At 42.5% G+C, this 27,122-nt stretch overlaps 1 protein-coding gene and 1 non-coding gene across 3 annotated transcripts in view; one reads left to right on the forward strand and one right to left on the reverse strand.

The window, feature by feature from the left end:
- The window catches only part of LOC139368337 (protein kinase C zeta type-like), a 163,489-nt gene that overhangs the window by 100,701 nt on the left and 35,666 nt on the right, over positions 1-27,122 (reverse strand). The window contains exon 4 of one of the 2 annotated variants that reach the window (XM_071107098.1): positions 23,114-23,140. In XM_071107098.1, the coding sequence (XP_070963199.1) occupies positions 23,114-23,140 (27 nt within the window). Of the gene's footprint in view, positions 1-23,089; positions 23,141-27,122 lie in introns of both variants that reach the window. The other variant, XM_071107097.1, reaches the window with a different exon arrangement.
- LOC139369039 (small nucleolar RNA snR86) lies at positions 23,829-24,561 on the forward strand. The gene has a single exon (XR_011627041.1). It is a non-coding gene; the product is annotated as a small nucleolar RNA snR86 (small nucleolar RNA).

Genomic DNA, 27,122 nt, shown 5'->3' on the forward strand with positions numbered 1-27,122 from the left:
TTAGGGTCGTTGTCCTGTTGGAAGTCGACCCTTCGCCCCGGTCTGAGGTCCTGAACGCTCTGGAGTAGGTTTTCATCAAGGATGTCTCCATTCATTTTTGCCTCTAGTCTCTAGTCTCCCAGTCACTGCCTCTGAAAAACATCACCACAGCATGATGCTACCATCACCATGCTTCATTTGTTTATTTAATCAATTTTAGAATAAGGCTGTAACTTAACAAAATGGGGAAAAAGTCAAGGGGTCTGAATACTTTCCGAATGCACTGTATGTGTTCATATGAGACCTCCAAAGGAACTCAATGCTGAAGGAAGGTGATGTTATATAGAAACCAGTGGGGGAACTCTTTGTCCAGATCGATTACCCAAATATAATGGCATTGTAACCAGTCCACAAATTAATTCCAAAGTCAGAAGATGTGACAGATCAACCTGCATCCAACTTAATCCTACACTTTTTCCTTGCCCTGATTCCTAGACCCTTATTGTCATCCCCTCATACAACATGTGTCACCATGTCGACACATTTGAAATGGAGAGAGCTATCAAGGTCATCATTAAACGGCCATGTCAGAGAGGACAATAGCAGCAATATAGAAAATAAGTGAAATCAGGGCTCGGATGCTTTATGAATACAGGCCCAGGATTCCCCTTATTAAAAGTGTTCCTGACTTGTGCCGAGGAGGTCCAAGGCATCATTTACTGTAGAACGCCTCGCCGCTATCACTCCTGTTGTCATAAAGGTTCATATCCACAGGCCTAATTGCATGTGATAAGGAGAGAAAAGTGAGCTAAAGGCCAGGTACATGCAGCTAAAGGCTAGCTAGCACAGTCTGCTCTCTGACTAGGGTGTGTGTGTGTGTGTGTGTGTGTGTGTGAGCACACCTGCCTGCCTGCACACAATCAGTCAGGTGTTGATCGGTGCTTGTGCTTGATGGTGCTTTACTGGATCCAAAGGGCAGGCCGCACCACTCCACTCGCTTGTTTCAAGGAGCACTTTCCGAGACGAGGCCAAACTGGACTGTGTTTTTCTCCTCTCACCCAGGGGTGTCCTGTCAAATCGACTGCCTGTAACTAGATTACGAAAACTCATTGTACTGTCTGGGGTAGTTTCACAATATTGAATTCTCTCCAGAAATGGAGGCAAAGTTAGACGGCCTCACCATTACTTGCCAAAATGATACTCCAGTATTATTTCCTTGTGTGTGAATGTGTCTGAACAGAGACAAGAGCACGGTAACCACATAATTAAAATAACACTGTGGCGGCAAAATTCGCCAAAACCCACCACCACAGTTTACAAACAATCAAGTGTGGTGAAATGCACTTTTGACTAGACACTAAAATCACAGATTGTCCCTTTAAGATGACAGAAACAGCCTAATTAACGCATCAACACGACCGCCCACAGAGTTCTAACACCTGTGTGTGATTCTGTGGAAAACAGAGCTTGAGGGACGCTGCTGCATTAGCATTTAAGCTAAATATAATTTACATTTATCTCCTCTACATCTGTCTCCTGTGGATGGCTATGACTCAGGGGGTGGAAATGTGCCCTGTGAAGCGAAGCGAAGGCGATGTTAAAAAATGAATCACCAGAGAGAGCGCAAGCAAGGCAGGCAGGCCTATGGAGTGTGAAGTGAGAAGCATGGTAGGTAGATGATGAGTGTGATTCAGACCGTTCACACCAATATAGCAGATTAGAGGATCGGTGTTGAGGCATTGAGGTCAAAATAACGCCAGGACAAAGGTTATATTATTATTATTATTCAATAGAACCCTCTCACGTTTTGTTAGGAATCATCATAAAGAGAGTTGAGAGCAGAGAGAAATAGGTGGCCTTGCAGTGGAATGGCATCCGCATTCAATCAAGGGCTGTTTCCATTTAATCAAGCCAAACTTGAAGCGGGTAGTGTGTAGGAGTTCAGTGTAATGTGATTGAAAGGCAAAGTCCTTCGAACTGTTGACCTCTTCCATAGAGTGACTCACTATTTCACCACTCTGTAGACTGTTTCTTTGTTCCCTCCCATTACACCCACTTAATGGACTGTGGCTTAACATGTAAAGGGCTCTGGCTGTAGGTGGCTTAACATGTAAAGGGCTCTGGCTGTAGGTGGCTTAACATGTAAAGGGCTCTGGCTTAGGTGGCTTAACATGTAAAGGGCTCTGGCTGTAGGTGGCTTAACATGTAAAGGGCTCTGGCTGTAAGTGGCTTAACATGTAAAGGGCTCTGGCTGTAAGTGGCTTAACATGTAAAGGGCTCTGGCTGTAGGTGGCTTAACATGTAAAGGGCTCTGGCTGTAGGTGGCTTAACATGTAAAGGGCTCTGGCTGTAGGTGGCTTAACATGTAAAGGGCTCTGGCTGTAGGTGGCTTAACATGTAAAGGGCTCTGGCTGTAGGTGGCTTAACATGTAAAGGGCTCTGGCTATAAGTGCATGCATTTGCTAAATGAGACGGCTACTAGCCATGGAAGGAATGAAGGGCTACTAGCTAGCAACGCAATGGACTGCTGAAAGTAATTGGGTTGTATGAAGGAAAGGCCTGGTGATACCAACCCATTATCATTTCAACGTGGATAATTGGGTAATATTTGGTTGAGTCGTTGATCATTCATTATCACACAACATCATTACATTTGAAAATCAAAGGTTGAAATCCTAGGCCTATTGTACTGTCTTGAATTCTGGATTGAATTCAAAACAATTGCTGTTGATGACCTACAAATTAAATAGTGTAGGCTTAAATAGCATCATTGTTGATTGATAAAGTATGGTCACATTTAATTTGGACTTGGCTTGTCTTAAACCTTAGATGGGAGACCAAGAGGTAGTTGGAGATTCATCAATTATCTAGTAGGTCCTAACCAGCCTATTGGTTTTTGTCTGATAGTGGATATAGCCGTTGAAAAGCTGACGTTGTTTTAAAAAGGTACAAATTCAATATGTTTTATACATGTTGAAATTTGGTTAGCATGTTTACTTTTTTCCAAATCTAATGTATTTTCCACATCACAATACGTTGATGATTTACGTTGAATCAACAGTGATTCAACCAGTTTGTGCCCAGTAGAAACCCCCTCCCCCACTGTCAGAGAGAAAAGTCCCCAGTTAAGCCTCTCATGCACCTGACCTCCTAGACACCCTATTGGGAGGAGAGAAACTCTGTGTATGAGGATGGGAGTGGTGTCTGCTCTACTGTGTGTCCCCCCCCCCCCCCCAATTAAGCTGTGCTAGGGAGGAGAGGAGAAGCGAGTGGGGTGACCTCGACAGAGAAATTGAGTGAATTACCCAGTGTTTCTTAAAGGGGGAATCGTATGAAACAATGTGCTCATTGAGGGGAAATGATAGAGAAGATGATTATGATGTTACTTGCCCGGTAATAGTTCAGACTGGCAGCACAGCTTCTGTAAATCCTTTACAACCCCCTTTGCTTATACGTATGCATACCAGGGTTGGGGGCAATTACTTTCCAATTCAGTCAAGTCAGATAATTAACTAAAATTCAAATTACACATTTTATTAATGAGTCTCTATGAAAATAACGTGGAACTGACTGAATGGAAATGTAACTCTAATGCATACAGTGTCTTCGGAAAGTATTCAGACCCCTTGACTTTTTACCTATTTTGTTACGCTACAGCCTTATTCTAAAATGGATTAAATAAAAACAAATCCTCAGCAATCTATACACAATACCCCATAACGAGAAAGTGAAAACAGGTTTTTAGAAATGTTTGCACATTTAAACATGAAAAACAAAATGACTTATTTACATAAGTATTCAGACCCTTTGCTGTTTCCAATGATCATCCTGGAGATGTTTCTACAACTTAAATTCAATTGATTGGACACAGTGGCCTCCATTATTATTAAATGGAAGTTTGGAAGTACCTCTTCCTAGAGCTGGTCGCCCGGCAAAACTGAGTAATCGGGGGAGAAGGGCCTTGGTCAGGGAGGTGACCAAGAACCCCATGGTGCCTCTGACAGAGCTCCAGAGTTCCTCTGTATAGATGGGAGAACCTTCCAGAAGGACAACCATCTTTGCAGCACTCCACCAATCAGGCCTTTATGCTAGAGTGGCCAGATGGAAGCCACTCCTCGGCCCGCTTGGAATTTGACAAAAGGCACCTAAAGACTCTCAGACGATGAGAAATAAAATTCTCTGTTCTGATGAAACCAAGATAGAACTCTTTGGCCTGAATGCCAAGCGTCACGTCTGGAGGAAACCTGGCACCATTCCTACGGTGAAGCATGGTGGTGGCAGAATCATGCTGTGGGGATGTTTTTCTGCAGCAAGCACAGAGATTAGTCAGGATCGAAGGATCTGCGCAAAGTACAGAGAGCCTTGATGAAAACCTACTCCAGAGCTCTCAGGACCTCAGACTGGGGCGGTTCACCTTCCAACAGGACAACGACCCTAAGCACACAGCCAAGACAATGCAGGAGTGGCTTCGGGACAAGTCTCAATGTCCTTGAGTGGCCCAGCCAGAGCCCGGACTTAAACGTGATCTAACATCTCTGGAGAGACCTGAAAATAGCTGTGCAGCAACGCTCCCCATCAACCTGACAGAGCTTGAGAAGAATGGGAGAAACTGCCCAAATACAGGTGTGCTAAGCTTGTAGCATCATACCCAAGAAGACTCGATGCTGTAATAGCTGCTTCAACAAAGTACTGAGTAAAGGGTACTGAATACAAACATTTCTAAAAACCTGTTTTAGCTTCGTCATTATGGGGTATTGTGTATAGATTGATGAGAAAAGTGTTTATTTAATCAATTTTAGAATAAGGCTGTAATGTAACAAAATGTAGAAAAAGTCAAGGGGTCTGAATACTTTCCTTCAACACTACCCAACCATATAAAATACATATCTAACTATGGGTTGCCCTACTCTGCTCCTGGTGCATGGAAGAGACAGTTCACATGCCTTGTCTTGAACCTAAAACATACTTAGTCTGAATTGTTCCTCTTTCGCGTAATTTTGTCCTTGTTGGGTGTCGGAGTTAGACGATCTATCAGAGTTTCAAAGGTAATCACAGGAACACTCTGGAGTGTCTTCGATTGCTGTGACAATCACAGTGATAGGCTGCTTTGTTGAAGAGAGTGAGATTGCATTAGAGATACACTGTAGCCTTACTAAGCGATTTAACCTTCTCCGTTCCTTTGCTCACTTCATACATCAGGGCATGTATTCATAAAGCGTCTCAGAGTAGGAGTGCTGATCTAGGATCAGGTCTGCCCTATTATTCATTCTCATTTAAAAGTCAAAACTGATCCCAGATCAGCACTCATACTCGGAGACACTTAAAATACAGGCTCCTGATATCAGCCCATTTAGATTTTTCTTTCTAAGATCAAAGCACACGTCTGCTCAGTTGGGCTACTCCCCACCAGATGTAAGGGTCCATTAATATTCAATAGGCTCTTTGGGGGGTGGCTTATATAATGGATTCCTGCTTAACCAAATATAGAGCAGCTGGATTATTGCTGTTTCAAATGTTCTCAATGTGTTTGTGTTTGAGACCAAATCACCTCTTAGCAGCTGAAATAATATCTTTCTGACCTCTCAGATTTGTGTTGAGGGTCCCACACACAGGGATAACCGAGGACTGTGTGTCTCCCCGCCTGGCTGCCTGTCTATTTTGAGATGGTTGTCTACTGCACATCCCCTACTGCTGCTTGGGGCGGTGTTCGCTCTTGATCCAGTTTCCGAGTCACTTCATTGTAGCAATCACCAAGGAGAGACCGGACAGTAGAGGCTACTGCATGGGCCTCCGCAGAATCCTATACAGTCCTTACAGACAGAGAAAGGGGGAGAATGACAAAGCGTGGGATAGACAGATAAAGAGAAAGATAGCCAAAAATAGAGGGAAAGAGCTACAGACAGTATTCTCCACTGTGTGAGAAGAGAAAAAAAATGCTGCCCTGGACAAGAAACTAGGCCTGTTTGTGAAAAGAGAGTGAGCAGAGGAGAGGGTGATGGGCGTGGGAGAGGGAGAGGTGAAGAGAGCACAGTGCCAGTGTGGAGGTGGAGCTCACTCCTCCACTGACTAACACACAGCTACCATTTTCTCTCTTCAAAGGTCTGCTAACAATGTTCCTGTGTATTCAACTACCTCACAGCAAAGTTAAAGTTCTTCATCAAACTTCCTTAACATATTGCTTCCGCTCCAAAGCTAAAGCTGTGATTTGACGACAGTGAGTCACTTTGGATAAGAACATCCGCTACAACGGTTTAGAATCATGTTGTAATGCTGCATAGCTTAATTCCTAAAACAAAGAATTCAATGAAATAGCCAAATGCATCTTCTATACACATATTTCATATAGTTTAGATAGCCCGCACTGTATTTCAATGTACATCTGCAACAAATCATTGGATAGCAAAGTGAAACCAAAACAAAACATGATGTATTCAGACCAATACAGTCATTCTAAACAGTCTGAGACTTTCAAAGGCTTTGGAAGACTTCCTTTGCCCTCAGTCTAGTCCAAAGGTAGAGTCCCGCCTATCCTTATCATGTCAAAGTCGCATCCTCGATCATCAAGGGAAGCCATTTTAATCACGACTGCTCACTCGAGCATAAGCCTCGAACTACTAGGCAGACATTTATTCCCAATTTGGGGGAAATTTAGAACAAATAACAGCAGAAAGCTGTAGACAGAATTTTACAGTGAATTGACATCAGTAGCTAGGTTTCCACAATACCCCATAATGATAAAGCGGAAATGGGTTATTAGAAAAAAATAATATATATACACACAGTTGAAGTCAGAAATCTACATACACCTTATCCAAATACATTTAAACTCTGTTTTTCACAATTCCTGACATTTAATCCGGGTAAAAATTCCCTGTTTTAGGTCAGTTAGGATTCACCACTTTATTTCAAGAATGTGAAATGTCAGAATAATAGTAGAGAGAATGATTTATTTCAGCTTTTATTTCTTTCATCACATTCCCAAATGGGTCAGAAGTGTAAATACACTCAATTAGTATTTGGTAGCATTGCCTTTAAATTGTTTAACTTGGGTCAAACATTTCAGGTAGCCTTCCACAAGCTTCCCACAATAAGTTGGGTGAATTTTGGCCCATTCCACCTGACAGAGCAGGTGTAACTGAGTCAGGTTTGTCGGCCTCCTTGCTCGCACACGCTTTTTCAGTTCTGCCCAATCATTTTCTATAGGATTGGAGGTCAGGGCTTTGTGATGGCCACTCCAGTACCTTGACTTTGTTGTCCTTAAGCCATTTTGCCACAACTTTGGAAGTATGCTTGGGGTCATTGCCATCTATTTTGTGAAGTGCACCAGTCCCTCCTGCAGCAAAGCACCCCCACAACATGATGCTGCCACCCCCGTGCTTCACGGTTGGGATGGTGTTCTTCGGCTTGCAAGCCTCCCCCTTTTTCCTCCAAACATAACGATGGTCATTATGGCCAAACAGTTCTAGTTTTGTTTCATCAGACCAGAGAACATTTCTTCAAAAAGTACGATCTTTGTCCCCATGTGCAGTTGCAAACCGTAGTCTGGCTTTTTTTATGGCGGTTTTGGAGCAGTGGCTTCTTCCTTGCTGTGCGGCCTTTCAGTGGTCCCATGGTGTTTATACTTACGTACTATTGTTTGTACAGATAAATGTGGTACCTTCAGGCGTTTGGAAATTGCTCCCAAGAATGAACCAGACTTGTGGAGGACTACAATTTTTTTTTCTGAGGTCTTAGCTGATTTCTTTTGATTTTCCCATGATGTCAAGGAAAGAAGCACTGAGTTTGAAGGTAGGCCTTGAAATACATCCACAGAAGCTTCTACATCCTATCAGAAGCTTCTAAAGCCATGACATAATTTCGTGGAATTTTCCAAACTGTTTAAAGGCACTGGCAACTTAGAGTATGTAAACTTCTGATCCACTGGAATTGTGATACAGTGAATAATAATTGAAATAATCTGTCTGAACAATTGTTGGAAAAATTACTTGTGTCTTGCAGAAAGTAGATGTCCTAACCAACTTGCCAAAACTATAGTTTGTTAATTACAAGAAACTTGTGGAGTGCTTGAAAAACACGTTTTAATGACTCCAACCTAAGTGTATGTAAACTTCAGACTTCAACTGTAAAACATTATTGAACTAGACAAATTCAAAACACAAACATGATATGAGCATGAACACGTGAACAAAATTCACTAATATTAGCTAACTAATACATAGACATAATTACAAGACTAGAAAACAGCTCTTTGCCAAAAAAAGACTACAGACAGACATTTGGAGAAGCACATTATATCGCATTGATATTCTCATTCTCCTGGATATGGACATTATTGATCATCACCTTCTTGGCCAAGACCATTAAATACTACTCAATAGCAGAGCACCAAAACCATTTAAGACCATTAAATATCACTCAATAGCAGAGCACCAAAACCATTTAAGACCATTAAATATCACTCAATAGCAGAGCACCAAAACCATTTAATTACAGCAAATGGTGGTCTGGGACAGAGGCTGCAAATAAATAAATAAATACAATTATACAAAAAAACTAAATATTACAATTGAGGGTGTACTTGCTTATGTAATAACTAGATCTGGTTGAGTATCCACGGTTGGTTGCCAAGTGCAACCATACATTGACAGTGAGACTTTAAATTTTTTTATTTCACCTTTATTTAACAAGGTAGGCAAGTTGAGAACAAGTTCTCATTTACAATTGCGACCTGGCCAAGATAAAGCAAAGCAGTTCGACACATACAACAACACAGAGTTACACATGGAGTAAAACAAACATACAGTCAATAATACAGTAGAAAAATAAGTCTTTATAATATGTGAGCAAATGAGGTGAGATAAGGGAGGTAAAGGCAAAAACAGGCCATGGTGGCGAAGTAAATACAATATAGCAAGTAAAACACTGGAATTGTAGATTTGCAGTGGAAGAATGTGCAAAGTGGAGATAGAAATAATGGGGTGCAAAGGAGCAAAATAAATAAATACAGTAGGGGGAGAGGTAGTTGTTTGGGCTAAATTATAGATGGGCTATGTACAGGTGCAGTAATCTGTGAGCTGCTCTGACAGCTGGTGCTTAAAGCTAGTGAGGGAGATAAGTGTTTCCAGTTTCAGAGATTTTTGTAGTTCGTTCCAGTCATTGGCAGCAGAGAACTGGAAGGAGAGGCGGCCAAAGGAAGAATTGGTTTTGGGGGTGACCAGAGAGATATTCCTGCTGGAGCACGTGCTAGAGGTGGGTGCTGCTATGGTGACCAGCGAGCTGAGATAAGGGGGGACTTTACCTAGCAGGATCTTGTAGATGACCTGGAGCCAGTGGGTTTGGCGACGAGTATGAAGCGAGGGCCAGCCAACGAGAGCGTACAGGTCGCAGTGGTGGGTAGTATATGGGGCTTTGGTGACAAAGCAGATAGCACTGTGATAGACTGCATCTAATTTATTGAGTAGGGTATTTGGAGGCTATTTTGTAAATGACATCGCCGAAGTCGAGGATCGGTAGGATGGTCAGTTTTACAAGGGTATGTTTGGCAGCATGAGTGAAGGATGCTTTGTTGCGAAATAGGAAGCCAATTCTAGATATAACTTTGGATTGGAGATGTTTGATGTGGGTCTGGAAGGAGAGTTTACAGTCTAACCAGACACCTAGGTATTTGTAGTTGTCCACGTATTCTAAGTCAGAGCCGTCCAGAGTAGTGATGTTGGACAGGCGGGCAGGTGCAGGCAGCGATCGGTTGAAGAGCATGCATTTAGTTTTACTTGTATTTAAGAGGAATTGGAGGCCACGGAAGGAGAGTTGAATGGCATTGAAGCTCGTCTGGTGGGTTGTTAACACAGTGTCCAAAGAAGGGCCAGAAGTATGCAGAATGGTGTCATCTGCGTACAGGTGGATCAGAGACTCACCAGCAGCAAGAGCGACATCATTGATGTATACAGAGAAGAGAGTCGGTCCAATAATTGGACCCTGAGGCACCCCCATAGAGACTGCCAGAGGCCCGGACAACAGACCCTCCGATTTGACATACTGAACTCTATCAGAGAAGTAGTTGGTGAACCAGGCGAGGCAATCATTTGAGAAACCAACTTGAGTGATGGCCTCGTAAATGTGGATCCATTGCGCCTATCATTATGTGTACTTTGTGTGTAAAGTAGCACATTACAGCTAGAGTACTGTGTAAGGGCTGTGTCATACATAAAAAGTATTTCATAGACTGTGCACCATAAGTTACAGTATATGGAGAGGCTAATGTAACCTTATGATAAATTAATAAACAACATACACAGACACATACTAAGATAGCTCAGAGATCGATACAGCGGATGGACTCAGGTGGCACTAGAACATGGATACTGCAACTAAAAACTGACAACTTTGGTTTCCTGCACCTCCATATTAGATTTCAGCACAGTTGTAAGCAAACCTGCTTCTAGTCTATTTTGGCAAAGATCCAAACCCACCACTGGTGTGAGTGGCAAAAGAGTTCTACTTGCATGTCATCTGACCAAAGTTCCAAAAGTAGATACCCATATACTTCCAGTCATTGTGCTAAAGCTAGTTAGCATTGGCTAGCGAAACTACCTCTAACTTCCTTCATACTGGACACAGAGACATAAAAAATGGTATACACAAGTTCATCTGACTCTGGGGAAGTAGATAAAGAGCCTCATCACCAAAATCCTGAAGTATCCCTTTAAATATCTGCTCTGAATTAAGATTTAAAGATGTCTGCAGAAGGAATAGGGTGTCAGCTATGACATGAAACCTAGGTGAAGTGGATTTAAATCTGGTAACAGAATTACATCATGGATCCCTGATCTGTACTCTACCGAATTGCATATTTATGGATATTAATATAATTATCTAAATGATGATGTACCATGAATGGGTACACAAAGGTAGAAATATGCAATATCCTTATTTTGCATATTTGGGTATTATTCTACACACTTGCTATTATTGCAATGAGCTTCTCGCCCAGCTTCTCGGTTGGTCTGGTCCAGACCAGAGAGAGAGACAGAGAGAGACAGAGACAGAGAGAGAGAGAGACAGAGAGAGAGAGAGACACACAGAGAGATACAGAGAGAGAGATACAGAGAGGGAGAGATACAGAGAGAGAGAGATATACAGAGACAGAGACAGAGAGATATACAGAGACAGAGACAGAGAGAGAGAGACAGAGAGAAAGACAGAGAGACAGAGACAGAGAGAGAGAGAGAGAGACAGAGAGAGAGACAGAGAGAGAGACAGAGAGAGAGACAGAGAGAGAGACAGAGAGAGAGACAGAGAGAGAGAGACAGAGAGAGAGACAGAGAGAGAGACAGAGAGAGAGACAGAGAGACACAGAGAGAGACAGAGAGAGACAGAGAGAGACAGAGAGACAGAGAGAGAGAGAGAGAGACAGAGAGAGAGAGAGAGAGAGACAGAGAGAGAGAGAGACAGATATTGTACAGACTGTTTTCAGCCTTGCTTTGACCACTAGATGACAAAGGCAAAAAAACGGTAATGAACTGAACATAACAGTATGCCAGTGAAAGGGAGGACAGTAGCAGATTTCCCATTGTAGCCAATTCAATTTAATCACTTAATAATTAACTTGTTTCTTCTGTGAACTTTCATTATCCTCCCTCCTCATAAAGGAACGAAATGAGAAAATATCTTAACGATATGTGGGTTTTTGCAAATGGAATTACAACGCAATGTTTCTTAACTTATTGAAGGCAAATAATTTCTCAAAAACTAAATAGAAGTATTGATGTCAGTTGGCAGGGGTCTTTAATTGACCATTATTGTGATTTGATGTACTTGATGTAATCAAAGCCTTTACTTCTTCCTAATTTTTGAAAAACGTATATCATTTTTTTTTACAATTGGAAGAAGTAAAGGCTCTGATTTCTGGTCAAACAGATGGAAAAGGGGTCTTACACAACATCTACCAGTAAACGTCTAGACGTGCGTGATCTTAAACGTTGTTAACCTAGCTAGGTTCATTGTTTACCTAAGTAGCTAGCTATATGTCTTAACCTCTTGAACCTCTGGGGGCAGTATTTCATTTTTGGATGAAAAACGTTCCCGTTTTAAGCACAATATTTTGTCACGACTATGCATATAATTGACAGCTTTGGAAAGAAAACACTCTGACGTTTCCAAATCTGCAAAGATATTGTCTGTGAGTGCCCCAGAACTGATGCTACAGGCGAAACCAAGATGAAACTTCAAACAGGAAATGAGCAAAATTTTTGGAGGCGCTGTTTTCCATTGTCTCCTTATATGGCTGTGAATGCGACAGGAATGAGCTTACACTTTCTGCCGTTTCCCCAAGGTGTCGGCAGCATTGTGACGTTTTTGTAGGCATATCATTGGAAGATTGACCATAAGAGACTACATTTACCAGGTGTCCGCCTGGTGTCCTGCGTCGAAATTGGTGCGCAAACGCCAGGTGCAAGTATTTTTCCATTTGATAGAGAGGAGAAACCAGACTTCCACGAACGTTATATCATTGAAGAGATATGTGAAAAACACCTTGAGGATTGATTCTAAACAACGTTTGCCATGTTTCAGTCGATATTATGGAGTTAATTTGGAAAAAAGTTTGCCGTTTTGATGACTGAATTTTCTGGGTTTTTTGGTAGCCAAACGTGATGTACAAAACGGAGCGATTTCTAATACACAAAGAATCTTTTTGGAAAAACTGAACATTTGCAATCTAACTGAAAGTCTCCTCATTGAAAACATCCGAAGTTCTTCAAAGGTAAATTATTTTATTTGAAGGCTTTTCTTGTTTTTGTGAAAATGTTGAAAAGCATATTTTGAAAATCTGAGATGACAGTGTTGTTAACAAAAGGCTAAGCTTGAGAGCTAGCATATTTATTTCATTTCATTTGCGATTTTCATGAATAGTTAACGTTGCGTTATGGTAATGAGCTTGAGGCTATAAATAGGATCCCGGATCCGGGTTTGCTCGTCGCAACTGGTTTTAATAAGCTAAAGTGTACTCTTAGCTAGCTAGCTAACGTTAGCTAGCTGGCTCCCTAGCGGAGCCAGGGCTGTTTGCTTTTCTAGTTAGAGCCTAATGTTAGGCATTGTTGGCACTTTGTTCATTGTTGTTTAACTAGCTAACATTAGCTGGCTGGCTCGTTAGCTAACATTACACGACGTGTGTACAACACCCGTTGAATGTGGCCGGTGTCAGTAAGCGTCTGCAAAAAAGCGTAATGAAATTGTTGCCAGCAGAAGTAAACAAATCATCGGTCAAACAAAATGGGTGGGGCTAAAGCTTAAGAGGGTGTGAATGTTGCCAGAGCTCTTCACGAGATACAAAAACATTCAAAGGTGGTTTTCTCAAAAGTGAGTTTACAAGTTGATCAACTTTCAAAGCAGAATCACTTTCCCATTGTTTCCTCAAATGCAGTGTATGATATACCATGTTGTAACTCTGAGTCTCATATGCCTTCATTTCTCAAAAATATAGACTCTTAGCTCTCAATATTTTAGAAAAAGTCTCATTGCCGTTATCCTCGCAAAGTGAGGTATTGAAAGGTATTGAAAACAGGGGTGTCCATTTTTTTTAAACAAAATCTCTTTCTCTGAGCAATTGTATTAGTATAAAATAAAACAATTTGCCCCCAAAATTGGAGCATACAATATAGCTCAGTATTTGAACAATTTAATAGTCATTTTAGTGTTAATTTTTGACACCTGTATATATACACATACACAGCATATATACACACATATACTACATTAAAGGGATAATTCACCCAATTTGCAGTCTATGGAGGACAAGGTATGACAACAATACATGCTTTGGTTTAGTTTACCTGGCCATTGCTTCATGGGCTCTTTTTGTGCCACAAATGTTAGCATTTGAAACAGTGGCCAGGTAAAGCTGATCAAAGCATGGATTGCTGTCATTACTTGTCCATAGACTGCTTAGAGGGTAAGGAAATCCATTTGTAATTTGTGTGAACTATCCTTTAAGACATACAGATACAGATACACATATAGGCTACAGCTCCACCCATACATTCACATAGACCAGTTTTTCCCAAATCTGGGCCTCGGGTTCCCCTGACAGCACACATTTTAATTGTAATTGCCCCGGACAAAAAGATCTGATTCAACTTGTCTACTAATCATCAAGCCCTTGACAAGTTGAATCAGGTGTGCTTGTCCGGGGCCACTACAAAAATCTGTACTGTTAGGGGTACTGGTGGACCGGAGTTTGGAAACATTGACATAGACCACCTGCCTTCTCCCCTACTAGTCAAAGCTAAACCCCTCATTGAGCGTGCTGAGTAGACCGAGAAAGACACAATTTCAACCCAGACATGCACATAAAAACACTATAAACGTATCCTTTTTCTGCCTGACCATCCACAACAATTCGTCTTTTGTTTTGAGCAACGTAATAATCAGCGGAGAGAGAGAAGGCGGGAGAAAGGAGAGCCTTGTTGTTAGCTACATCTGCTAAATGACACACACACACCACCACTCCCCCAGAGCAAAAACAAACATTTTGCCAAAACTAACACTAACACCCAGCCCCCCAACCCCCATTTTGCCCAAAGCCCTGTTATTTGGGTGCTGGATGCACTTAACTAGCCGATGGGAATCATTATTAGTGTATGGGCTAATTATCTTGTTAGGGGAGGAAGGAGGGTGAATTACAGATAGGGAGTCTATTTTGGGGGGTGATTCACCCCCACCCTCCCTCTTTACACAGAACAATACGCAATCACACAAATATCACTCCTCCACGCTCTGTTCTGCCCCAACAAGAGCAGCAGTCACAACAGCAAACCTATATTTTACCGGAGTGTACAACATGCCTTTACATAGGTGGCCATAGAACTGGAGTCCAATCAGAACAGGCACGACAAACAGGTTGCTTCGTGGTGCTGGTGTTAAGCACAATACAAAAACACACATTCAAACCAATCTGGATAGGTCTGCTTTTCCCCTTATCAAATGGTAACTTCTCACGTACCGTCATCCTTTTTAGGATGCATTTAGTTCTCCTTTGAAGAGCCACCGGCCGGGTTACAAAGAGCCCTAATCTGGGAGTTCTGGTTCCTTTGTGCCTCGGTTGGCGGATGGTGTGGTGGTGATGGAGAGATGGGGAGGGAGACGCTTTGCTTTCCCTGTTCTCTCTCTCGCCTCTCCCCAGCAGCTCTGAGTAGCACAGCCAGGTAGACAGACAGACACACACACACACACACACTGCTGCGCATACACACACTGCTGCGCATACACACACTCGCCACCGCACACACTCATGCGCACTCACACACACACAGTGCCGCACTCCCTAACAGGTCCAGACCCTTTCAGAAAACAAGGGGACTGCCAACAAGACACACCAGCCCAGAGGAAGCCTAACATTATTGCAGGAAACAAGCCAGGTGAAGCCACCAGCAGATAGCATTCTAGGCTAGTAGGAAGCATCTATAGTGCACACAATCACAGCCTGCCTCCAACACATGAGGGGATGAGCTAGCTAGTAACTACAACACACCAGCCATGGAGGCAGAGCACACACACAAATGACATGCAAGCTAAAATCCAGAGAATGACACTGCCGTCAAATCGATTGTCAGCGGTGGATAGATGGATCGATGGATAGAGAGATTTCTCACCTGTGTCCTTCCTCCGTTCCTTTCTGCCTCCTTCAGCACATTATCCTGGCTGGTGTGCACATCGAACCGGCACGGAAACGTAGCTACATCCCCTCCTCTCTCGCTGTCCTCTCTCACCGACGTCGCTCTTCTTCTCTCAGTGATTTATTTAATTATTTCCTCTCTCTCTGCCTGCCTCCCCCTCCTCCCTCCCTGTAGCACAGTTGCTACAGCTGTCAGTGTTGCCTTTTTTGTGGCTATTTAATTCCCTGTTTCTCTCACTTTCTGACGCCTCTCCTCCTCCGTCGACTGCTTTTTTTTGGAGGAACTAATGTGCAGCAAGGGACAAAAGGAGGGAGTGCCTTGAACATTAAGAACCAATATTGTACGGTACAGTGATCTCTCTCTCTCTCCCTCCCTATCCCTCTATCATTCTCTCTCTCTCTAAGACATCTCCTCCTGATGTAGCCAGGCATGGGGGTAGTGGTGCTAGCACTAGCGGTAGAGCGTTCGTCCCCGGAGACACAGTGGTACACAGCTGAGGCTGCTGGGAAAACGCGACATGGATACGGCGCTGAGTAGAGAAGGTGGTGCGAGTACCACTGGAGAGCCCGGTGCAACCTCCGCCTGAGCGCATCCGGGCTTTCAACGCCACCCCCTCCTCCCTCCTCCTCCCTCATCATCCAACACAGAGGGGGGTCTGTTCACACTCCCAAGGCCCAGCCGAGTGCTCAACTAAAGGCTCACACAACGAGCCTGACAAGGCCGGATCAGTAAGCCAGCTAGCGCGCTCCGTTTGGAGGGAGAAGAAGCCTCGTCTTTTGTTGTGAGCTGTGTGTTTTGATTAGGTCTGTGAGGAGGCAAGCTAGCATAGCCTATACTCTGTAGTACAGTAGGGCCTATGTGACAAATCAAATGGAGAGAAGTGCTATAGCAAAAGCCGGAGAATGTAGGCCTACTTTAATCGTTTATACTTACACCATTTTTATCCCACTTTATACCATTTTTATAGTGTATAATTAATCTTGAATCTGGCATCTGCCAATCAATATTCTCCAAAGAGCAAATATTCAGACGGTGAAGATATGTTCTATTCTGTAAGATGCTGTCTAGTGAGTGTATTCACCACTGGTTAGTGAGAAATACATGTCTAATACAGCGAGTACATCTAAAGGCTTATAAATAAAACATAGTGATGCTACAGTCAGTGTGTGAGGTCATCCACAAAATAACAGGGGGGAGAGACAAGTATTCAGAGTGGTGGTTTACCACATTCATTAATAAACAACATTCACCTTAAAGAGCCATTTGCAGCTCAAACAATAAGATCAGCATCATCTAAGATGTGGCTGGAGAAATGTAGCCCCTCTTAAATTCATAGACAAGGCGTTGGATGCAAGGATTGACCATTCATGGTATAAAATTAATGGTTTAACCATGTTTTGAGGCTATACAGTGTGAAACAAGCTTGAATTGTGGATTCTGATGGGGTATGACAGTTGAACTAAGCTCATGATGTTATTATATTCTATGAAAATCAATGCAGGTAGCCTAGCGGTTAAGTGTTGCGCCACTAACAGAAAGGTCGCTGGTTTGACTCCCCGAGCTGACTAGGTGAAACAATCCGCCAATGTGCCCTTGAGCAAGGCACTCAACCCTAATTGCTCCAGGGTCGCCATAAATAATGGCTGATCCCTGGCCATGACCCCACTCTCTGAGGGTGTCTCAGGGGGAGTGTGATATTCACCCCCCAAAAAAATATTCCAATTCACATGTGTATAATACAGATGTGTACATCTGTGAAATAGGACACATGTAAGTAAGCACCTAATTATTATTATATATATCATTCATTTAAAAGTGTAAATATGGATGTACCAATCGCATATTGTCCCATTAATGCATATTCATTTCCGTCTTTGAAGAACCAGAAAAATCCAAAGGTAAAGACAATAACTGCTTGTAGAATAATCGGATTCTGAAAGACAGTGACCATGCCTGAATATTTTAAGAGATACACCAATAGGTTTGTTAAACGGATTGTTATTAAGTCTGGATTGAATTTGCAGTTTCAAAAAATCTGCCATCGAAAAATTCCAGGCAAACCCCCTTGGGATTCCGTAATGAGGGCCTGTAGTATTTCCAAACAAATTCCCAATTATGGAAAACGTCCGGAAATATATGGTGGCCCCACCCAGACCAGGGACTTAATTGCATTGACTAAAAATACATTCCTGATTATCTCACTTTTTTGCTTTTCGTACTAGCCAATGAGATGTCTGCAAAAAGTAACAGAGATATGACAGAAACCCTGCCTGGCCCTCATATACCCCAGACTAACCCCCATTATCACACAATAAATGACTCAAAGTGTACCTACAGTACTGTACTGTACCAACCCCTCATAATGTCATTATAAGACTTTAAATAAGTACCTACAGTACTGTACCAACCCCTCATAATGTCATTATAAGACTTTAAATAAGTACCTACAGTACTGTACCAACCCCTCATAATGTCATTATAATACTTTAAATAAGTACCTACAGTACTGTACCAACCCCTCATAATGTCATTATAATACTTTAAATAAGTACCTACAGTACTGTACCAACCCCTCATAATGTCATTATAAGACTTTAAATAAGTACCTACAGTACTGTACCAACCCCTCATAATGTCATTATGAGACTTTAAATAAGTACCTACAGTACTGTACCAACCCCTCATAATGTCATTATAAGACTTTAAATAAGTACCTACAGTACTGTACCAACCCCTCATAATGTCATTATAAGACTTTAAATAAGTATGTCTTACTATCATCTTACAATAATCCTGAGTTGTTAACAGCTGGCTTGAGCCTGTTGAAAACTTAAATATACATCATATTATGAGTGATAATAAAACAGAAGGGCATCAAAACAACTTGTTATACCTCATTATACCTGCTGGCTGGTAGAGTTGCTACATATTTTCACACTGCTAGTATTTTATCTGACATAATCACCAGGACAACTCCTCCCACACACTTCAGCAGCATGCCATGTCTGCCAGGGTGAAGCGTTAATGCAAGGCCTATTCTCTATACATTACATTTCCCCCTGTAACTACCCAGAGGACCATAATGCAAAGACGTGTTGGAGCTTTCAACCTGAAAACTATCTAGATATACACTAAATGTCTCCATCTGGAGCAGTCCTATATGTATCTTTGCCAAAATCAACCACTTAAATCAGTAATTCAACAGTAATTCAACCAATCAATCAACACAACCAAGGAACACCACATTCTACACAATAAACCCACATAGTCCACCTAAAGGGAGGGAGCCTACTACACGTGTAATATGATGGACAGCTAAGAGACAGACCCTCAGACACTGTTACACCCTGTAGAATAAACCCACATATTCCACCTGAAGGGAGGGAGCCTACTACACGTGTAATATGATGGACAGCTAAGAGACAGACCCTCAGACACTGTTACACCCAGGTGGACACACCCTGAGTCTCACACACCGACGTAGGTCGTAGTGGTGCAGTTGCACTAACGTATTAGTAGAGTCCCCTCCCCCTCCTCCTCTGAGCCAATAGGAAGGCTATTTCAAGGACAATTTCCTGTTTTTTCCTCTTCCTCCTCCCTCACTCCTCTATGGCCACAGCAGCATTGAGCCAACCCTCTCATACAAAAGCACTGAAAGACTACTGTAGATATCAATATCTACTGTAACTAACTAACCTAAACTAACTCATTTTCTCTGTAGCACAGAGAACGCAAACATAAAACATGTTCCTTACAGATGCATGGACAACAATATACAGAATATATCACATGCTATATGATTACGCATGCACAAAACACAGCAGCATATAAATCACCATGCACACACACACACATTCAATGATCACATGTATGTATATTACCTACAGACTGGCGGTCAGCGTCCGGTAACTGTGCTCTCCTCATAGAGCAAAGGAAGGGTATGCTGTCTCTGGACAGAGCACAGGCATCCCTTATAACACACCAACACACACACTCACCAACACACACACTCACCAACACACACGCTGGCGCACTAGCCGGCAAAACATGCTGGCGCAGCAGCATATACACATTATAGACAACCTGATAGAGAGGGATAGAGAGAGAGCGCGAGATGCCATGATATACCACACAGCAAGAGAGACTATAGGGTGACTTACAAGACATTTAGGTAAGTTATGTTTATCTTCTACGTTAACCATTCTTTAACAATTAGAGAAAGTGGTTCTCATTTCCCAACATTAGCTAAGAGGTTAAAATGCACAACATCAGATTGCCTCTCTGTGATGCTGAGAATAGAAAACCCAAACCAGAGGATTCATCGGCACAGACATTTTCAGAACACTGTGTCTCAGTATCAACGCCAGGGAATGTCAGAAGAAACGGAGAGAGGTATCGGTTAACAGAGAGTTATTGTACAGAGGTATCGGTCAACAGACTGTAGGACGCAACAACTAAGGAGAAAACTTTGTTCCAGTGCACAGATTTTTCGTAACTGATTGTTTGGACAAATCACTATTTTGCAGGTGTTCGCATCTTTCGAATTTCAGAAGGGGAATGGACATTTTGCCCATATACTTGTCCGTAACTTGCAAAGAGAGGGTGTGGAGCTACGACCCTGCTTCCGCTCCTCGTTCAAATAACTTTTCTAACATGTCTCTCCCTGAAATTAATTGAGAATCTGACACAGTTACGCAATATTTTAGTTCTGGGTTTCTGAGATTAAGAGATGAAAGAGGAAATAGGTGTCAACGGCAATAGAAGGAGTAGAAAGGAAGAGGGAAAAGAAAGGAAGAGGGAAAAGAAGAGGGGGAGAGAAAGTGCAGGAGTCAGCAGTGAGCTGAAGACGTCAAGTGCTGTCACCACCCTTTGAGCGAGAGGAGTGTTAAAACCATGACACTTTATAGAAGGGAATGCTCCAGAACTAAGATGTGCTTAATTTTACCGGGTTGCTTCAGAAAACGTTTATGTAATGTTCAGCCGGTCTGTTATGCGTGTGCGCAGGACCATTTTGACATCATAGAAGTCAAATAGAAAGTTGATTCTTTATCATTAAAGTGCATTTACTGATAGAGAAGCACCCATGTCCTCTAAGAGTAACTAAATATGTGTGTGTACCTAGCTTGGTCTTGATTTCATGCTCATTGGTTAAAAGTATATACAATGCATTACAGAAAGTACTCCGACACCTTCACTTTTTCCACATTTTGTTACATTACAGCCTTATTTTCCTCATCAATCGAAACGCGATACCCCATAATGACAAAGCAAAAACAGTTTTTAGAAATGTTTGTAAACATAAGTATTCAGATCCTTTAATCAGTACTTTGTTGAAGCACCTTTGGCAGCGATTACAGCCCCGAGTTTGCTTGGGTAGGACGCTACAAGGTTGGGGCGGCAGGTAGCCTAGTGGTTAGAGCATTGGGCCAGTAACCGAAAGGTTGCTAGATCGAATCCCTGAGCCGACAAGGTAAAAATCTGTCGTTTTTCCCCTGAACAAGGCAGTTAACCCACTGTTTCTAGGCCGTCATTGTAAATAAGAATTTGTTCTTAACTGACTTGCCTAGTTAAATAAAGGTAAGAAAATGGGATGGAGAATGGAGTTTCTCCATTCTTTCAAGCTCTGTTAGATTGGATGGGGAGTGTCGCTATTTTCAGGTCTCTCCAGAGATGATCAAGTCCGGGCTCTGACTGGGCCACTCAAGGACATTCAGAGACTTGTCCCGAAGCCACTCCTGCGTTTTCTTGGCTGTGTGCTTAGGGTCGTTGTCCTGTTGGAAGGTGAACCTTCACCCCAGTCTGAGGCCCTGAGTGCTCTGGAGTAGGTTTTCATTAAGAATCTCTCTCTACTTTTCTCTCTGTACATCCCCACAGCATGATGATGCCACCACCATGCTTCACCGGAGGGATGGTGAAAGATTTCCTCCAGGCGTTACGCTTGGCATTCAGGCCAGAGAGTCAAATCTTGGTTTCTTGACCAACTCCAAGTGGGTGCCTTTTACTGAAGAGTGGCTTCCGTCTGGCCACCTGAGCTCAATTTCGAGTCTATTATCAAAAGGGTCTGAATACATTCATTTGTAATAAATTTGCAAACATTTCTAAAAACCTGTATTCACTTTGTCATTATGGGGTATTGTGTGTAGATTGATGAGTAAAAAAATGTTTTTAATACATTTTAGAATAAGGCTGTAATGTGGAAAAAGTAAAGGGGTCTGAATACTTTGCGAATGTACTGTTTAGCGACCGTATGCTTTTCTTTTGTATAATAGCTTCTATGCACAGTATAGTATAATAACATATTTGCTAGCCTATTAAGCCCCTGAGGAAATCAAGAGACGTAAGTGGTGGCCGGACGTCTTTCTAACATCTGCAGTCAATGAACAGATCAATTGGCAGTAATTGCATATTCCCCATTTGGACCCTTGAGGACCGATGTTGAGTATGGACTGGCTGGTGAACTAGGCTAACCTCTGTTTGTTTGCAGGGAATTTCGAGAGACGTTTGGGACGAGACCGTGTGAGGGAACAGCTTCTAATGTGACTCTTCCTTCTTGGTCAGGGGTTCCCAAACTCTTTAACTCGGGGCCCGTCTTCCAGCATTGGGGAATATATATAACGTCTATATATATGTGCACAAGCACTGTTCATGACAAACTGTCCACACCCCTCTTGTTGGTGGAGATCATTTTGCAGTTTTAAAGCTAATTTTCTTTCAATTCTAAACATTTTGCTATGTCTAAAGTGTATTAATTTTTTATTTGAGTGACAAAACAATTACAACAATATCAATGGGCTAAAAAAACATAAGAAAAATAACAGCTGACATGGGCTAGTTGATCTGGAAGTTTCTGACAAATTGTAAATATCTCTCTAAGGTTTGCAAAGACTAACCATGACAAGACGAACTGATGATGCACAACCCAATTTCAAAAATGCATCTTGCGCATTCTATGATTAAAATTTTCAAGAGCAAGTTTAAAGCCAGACACCGACCCCTCGCGTGCCCCACAGTTTGGGAATCACTGTTCTAGGTGGTCTAATTTTCTGTGACAGCCAGACAAGTGGTGTTGTCAAACACCTTGTATCCAGGTTGCCTTGGTTTCTCCCTCAGAGGACAGGATGAGGAATCTGAACTGCCAGTTAGTGGCGTGAACACTGAACACCACGAAGGTAGAGGAGCATGCCATGTTACAGTACCAAAGAGTGAAGGAAAGGTGGTTAACTAACTATAAATAACTTCATTGTTTCATTTCACAGTCAACTATTCAATTAATTTACAATCAGTAAGATAATGCTAATACTCGTTTGTTTGCTAGCTAGATACAGAAAGCTGCTTCACGCCTCTAAAGATAAGGGGAATTTACTGACTGTTAGCCCTGTTTTCACTTCAGGGGAAACCAGGTGTAATACATGTGTATAATATGTAGCACTAGTACTCACGGTCTTCTCCTGGACATGGCATACCTGGCTTCACTGGGATACTGGGGAAGACTGCAAGAGAATGATGAACGACAACTATGAATACCCAGAGACATGTCCAATCTAAACCTCTGAACATACTAACTAATGGTTACTCAAATTAATGTGTATGTATCCTAAACCACTGAATTAAAAGTAAATTATTTGCATTGAGATAATAGTAAAATTATTGCAGAGGAGGAGGTAAAAAGAGAACAGAGAAGAGGAGGTGAAAAGAGAACAGAGAAGAGGAGGTGAAAAGAGAACAGAGAAGAGGTGAAAAGAGAACAGAGAAGAGGAGGTGAAAAGAGAAGAGGAGGTGAAAAGAGAACAGAGAAGAGGAGGTGAAAAGAGAACAGAGAAGAGGAGGTGAAAAGAGAACAGAGAAGAGGAGGTGAAAAGAGGAGGTGAAAAGAGAACAGAGAGGAGGAGGTGAAAAGAGGATGAGGTGAAAAGAGGATGAGGTGAAAAGAGAACAGAGAAGAGGAGGTGAAAGGGAACAGAGAAGAGGAGGTGAAAAGAGAACAGCGAAGAGGAGGTGAAAAGAGAACAGCGAAGAGGAGGTGAAAAGAGAACAGCGAAGAGGAGGTGAAAAGAGAACAGCGAAGAGGAGGTGAAAAGAGAACAGAGAAGAGGAGGTGAAAATAGAACAGAAAAGAGGAGGTGAAAAGAGAACAGAGGAAAAGAGAACAGGAGGTGAAAAGAGAACAGAGCTTCTCTGTTCTCTTTTCACCTCCTGTTCTCTTTTCACCTCATCCTCTGTTCTCTTTTCACCTCCTCCTCTTTTCACCTCCTCCTCTCTGTTCTCTTTTCACCTCCTCCTCTTTTCACCTCCTCCTCTCTGTTCTCTTTTCACCTCATACTCTGTTCTCTTTTCACCTCCTCTTTTCACCTCCTCCTCGCTGTTCTCTTTTCACCTCCTCTTTTCTGAGGTGAAAAGAGAACAGAGAAGAGGAGGTGAAAAGAGAACAGAGAAGAGGAGGTGAAAAGAGAACAGAGAAGAGGAGGTGAAAAGAGGAGGTGAAAAGAGAACAAAGAGGATGAGGTGAAAAGAGAACAGGAGGTGAAAAGAGAACAGAGAAGCTCTGTTCTCTTTTCACCTCCTGTTCTCTTTTCACCTCATCCTCTGTTCTCTTTTCACCTCCTCCTCTTTTCACCTCCTCCTCTCTGTTCTCTTTTCACCTCCTCCTCTTTTCACCTCCTCCTCTCTGTTCTCTTTTCACCTCATACTCTGTTCTCTTTTCACCTCCTCCTCGCTGTTCTCTTTTCACCTCCTCTTTTCTGAGGTGAAAAGAGAACAGAGAAGAGGAGGTGAAAAGAGAACAGAGAAGAGGGGGTGAAAAGAGAACAGAGAAGAGGAGGTGAAGAGAGGAGAAGGTGAAAAGAGAACAGAGAGGAGGAGGTGAAAAGAGGATGAGGTGAAAAGAGAACAGAGGTGAAAAGAGAACAAAGAAGAGGTGAAAAGAGAACAGAGAAGAGGAGGTGAAAAGAGAACAGAGAAGAGGAGGTGAAAAGAGAACAGAGAAGAGGAGGTGAAAAGAGAAGAGAGGAGAAGGTGAAAAGAGAACAGAGAAGAGGAGGTGAAAAGAGAACAGAGAAGAGGAGGTGAAAAGAGAACAGAGAAGAGGAGGTGAAAAGAGAGGAGAAGGTGAAAAGAGAACAGAGAGGAGGAGGTGAAAAGAGAACAGAGAAGAGGAGGTGAAAAGAGAGGAGAAGGTGAAAAGAGAACAGAGAGGAGGAGGTGAAAAGAGGATGAGGTGAAAAGAGAACAGAGAAGAGGTGAAAAGAGAACAAAGAAGAGGTGAAAAGAGAACAGAGAAGAGGAGGTGAAAAGAGAACAGAGAAGAGGAGGTGAAAAGAGAACAGAGGAGGTGAAAAGAGAAGAGAGGAGAAGGTGAAAAGAGAACAGAGAAGAGGTTGTGAAAAGAGAGGAGATGCTGAAAAGAGAGGAGAAGGTGAAAAGAGAACAGAGAGGAGGAGGTGAAAAGAGAACAGAGAAGAGGTGGTGAAAAGAGAGGAGATGCTGAAAAGAGAGGAGAAGGTGAAAAGAGAACAGAGAGGAGGAGGTGAAAAGAGGATGAGGTGAAAAGAGAACAGAGAAGAGGAGGTGAAAAGAGAACAGAGAGGAGGAGGTGAAAAGAGAACAGAGAAGAGGAGGTGAAAAGAGAACAGAGAAGAGGAGGTGAAAAGAGGAGGAGGTGAACAGAGGATGAGGTGAAAAGAGAACAGGAGGTGAAAAGAGAACAGGAGGTGAAAAGAGAACAGAGCTCTGTTCTCTTTTCACCTCCTGTTCTCTTTTCACCTCATCCTCTGTTCTCTTTTCACCTCCTCCTCTCTGTTCTCTTTTCACCTCCTCTTTTCTGTTCTATTTGGTGAAAAGAGAACAGAGAAGAGGAGGTGAAAAGAGAACAGAAGATGAGGTGAAAAGAGAAGAGAGGAGGAGGTGAAAAGAGAACAGAGAAGAGGAGGTGAAAAGAGAACAGAGAAGAGGAGGTAAAAAGAGAACAGAGAAGAGGAGGTGAAAAGAGAACAGAGGGGAGGAGGTAAAAAGAAAACAGAGAGGAGGAGGTGAAAAGAGAACGGAGAAGAGGATGTGAAAAGAGAACAGAGAGGAGGTAAAAAGAGAACAGAGAAGAGGAGGTAAAAAGAGAACAGCGAAGAGGAGGTGAAAAGAGAACAGCGAAGAGGAGGTGAAAAGAGAACAGCGAAGAGGAGGTGAAAAGAGAACAGCGAAGAGGAGGTGAAAAGAGAACAGCGAAGAGGAGGTGAAAAGAGAACAGAGAAGAGGAGGTGAAAATAGAACAGAAAAGAGGAGGTGAAAAGAGAACAGAGGATGAGGTGAAAAGAGAACAGGAGGTGAAAAGAGAACAGAGAACTCTGTTCTCTTTTCACCTCCTGTTCTCTTTTCACCTCATCCTCTGTTCTCTTTTCACCTCCTCCTCTTTTCACCTCCTCCTCTCTGTTCTCTTTTCACCTCCTCCTCTTTTCACCTCCTCCTCTCTGTTCTCTTTTCACCTCATACTCTGTTTTCTTTTCACCTCCTCTTTTCACCTCCTCTTTTCTGAGGTGAAAAGAGAACAGAGAAGAGGAGGTGAAAAGAGAACAGAGAAGAGGGGGTGAAAAGAGAACAGAGAAGAGGAGGTGAAGAGAGGAGAAGGTGAAAAGAGAACAGAGAGGAGGAGGTGAAAAGAGGATGAGGTGAAAAGAGAACAGAGGTGAAAAGAGAACAAAGAAGAGGTGAAAAGAGAACAGAGAAGAGGAGGTGAAAAGAGAACAGAGAAGAGGAGGTGAAAAGAGAACAGAGAAGAGGAGGTGAAAAGAGAAGAGAGGAGAAGGTGAAAAGAGAACAGAGAAGAGGAGGTGAAAAGAGAACAGAGAAGAGGAGGTGAAAAGAGAACAGAGAAGAGGAGGTGAAAGAGAACAGAGAAGAGGAGGTGAAAAGAGAGGAGAAGGTGAAAAGAGAACAGAGAGGAGGAGGTGAAAAGAGAACAGAGAAGAGGAGGTGAGAAGAGAGGAGAAGGTGAAAAGAGAACAGAGAGGAGGAGGTGAAAAGAGGATGAGGTGAAAAGAGAACAGAGAAGAGGTGAAAAGAGAACAAAGAAGAGGTGAAAAGAGAACAGAGAAGAGGAGGTGAAAAGAGAACAGAGAAGAGGAGGTGAAAAGAGAACAGAGGAGGTGAAAAGAGAAGAAGGTGAAAAGAGAACAGAGAAGAGGAGGTGAAAAGAGAACAGAGAAGAGGAGGTGAAAAGAGAACAGAGAAGAGGTGGTGAAAAGAGAGGAGATGGTGAAAAGAGAGAAGAAGGTGAAAAGAGAACAGAGAGGAGGAGGTGAAAAGAGGATGAGGTGAAAAGAGAACAGAGAAGAGGAGGTGAAAAGAGAACAGAGAGGAGGAGGTGAAAAGAGAACAGAGAAGAGGTGAAAATAGAACAGAAAAGAGGAGGTGAAAAGAGAACAGAGAAGAGGAGGTGAAAAGAGAACAGAGAAGAGGAGGTAAAAAGAGAACAGAGAAGAGGAG

This window comes from Oncorhynchus clarkii, chromosome 16, assembly GCF_045791955.1.
Source record: "Oncorhynchus clarkii lewisi isolate Uvic-CL-2024 chromosome 16, UVic_Ocla_1.0, whole genome shotgun sequence".
Lineage (NCBI taxonomy): Eukaryota > Metazoa > Chordata > Actinopteri > Salmoniformes > Salmonidae > Oncorhynchus > Oncorhynchus clarkii.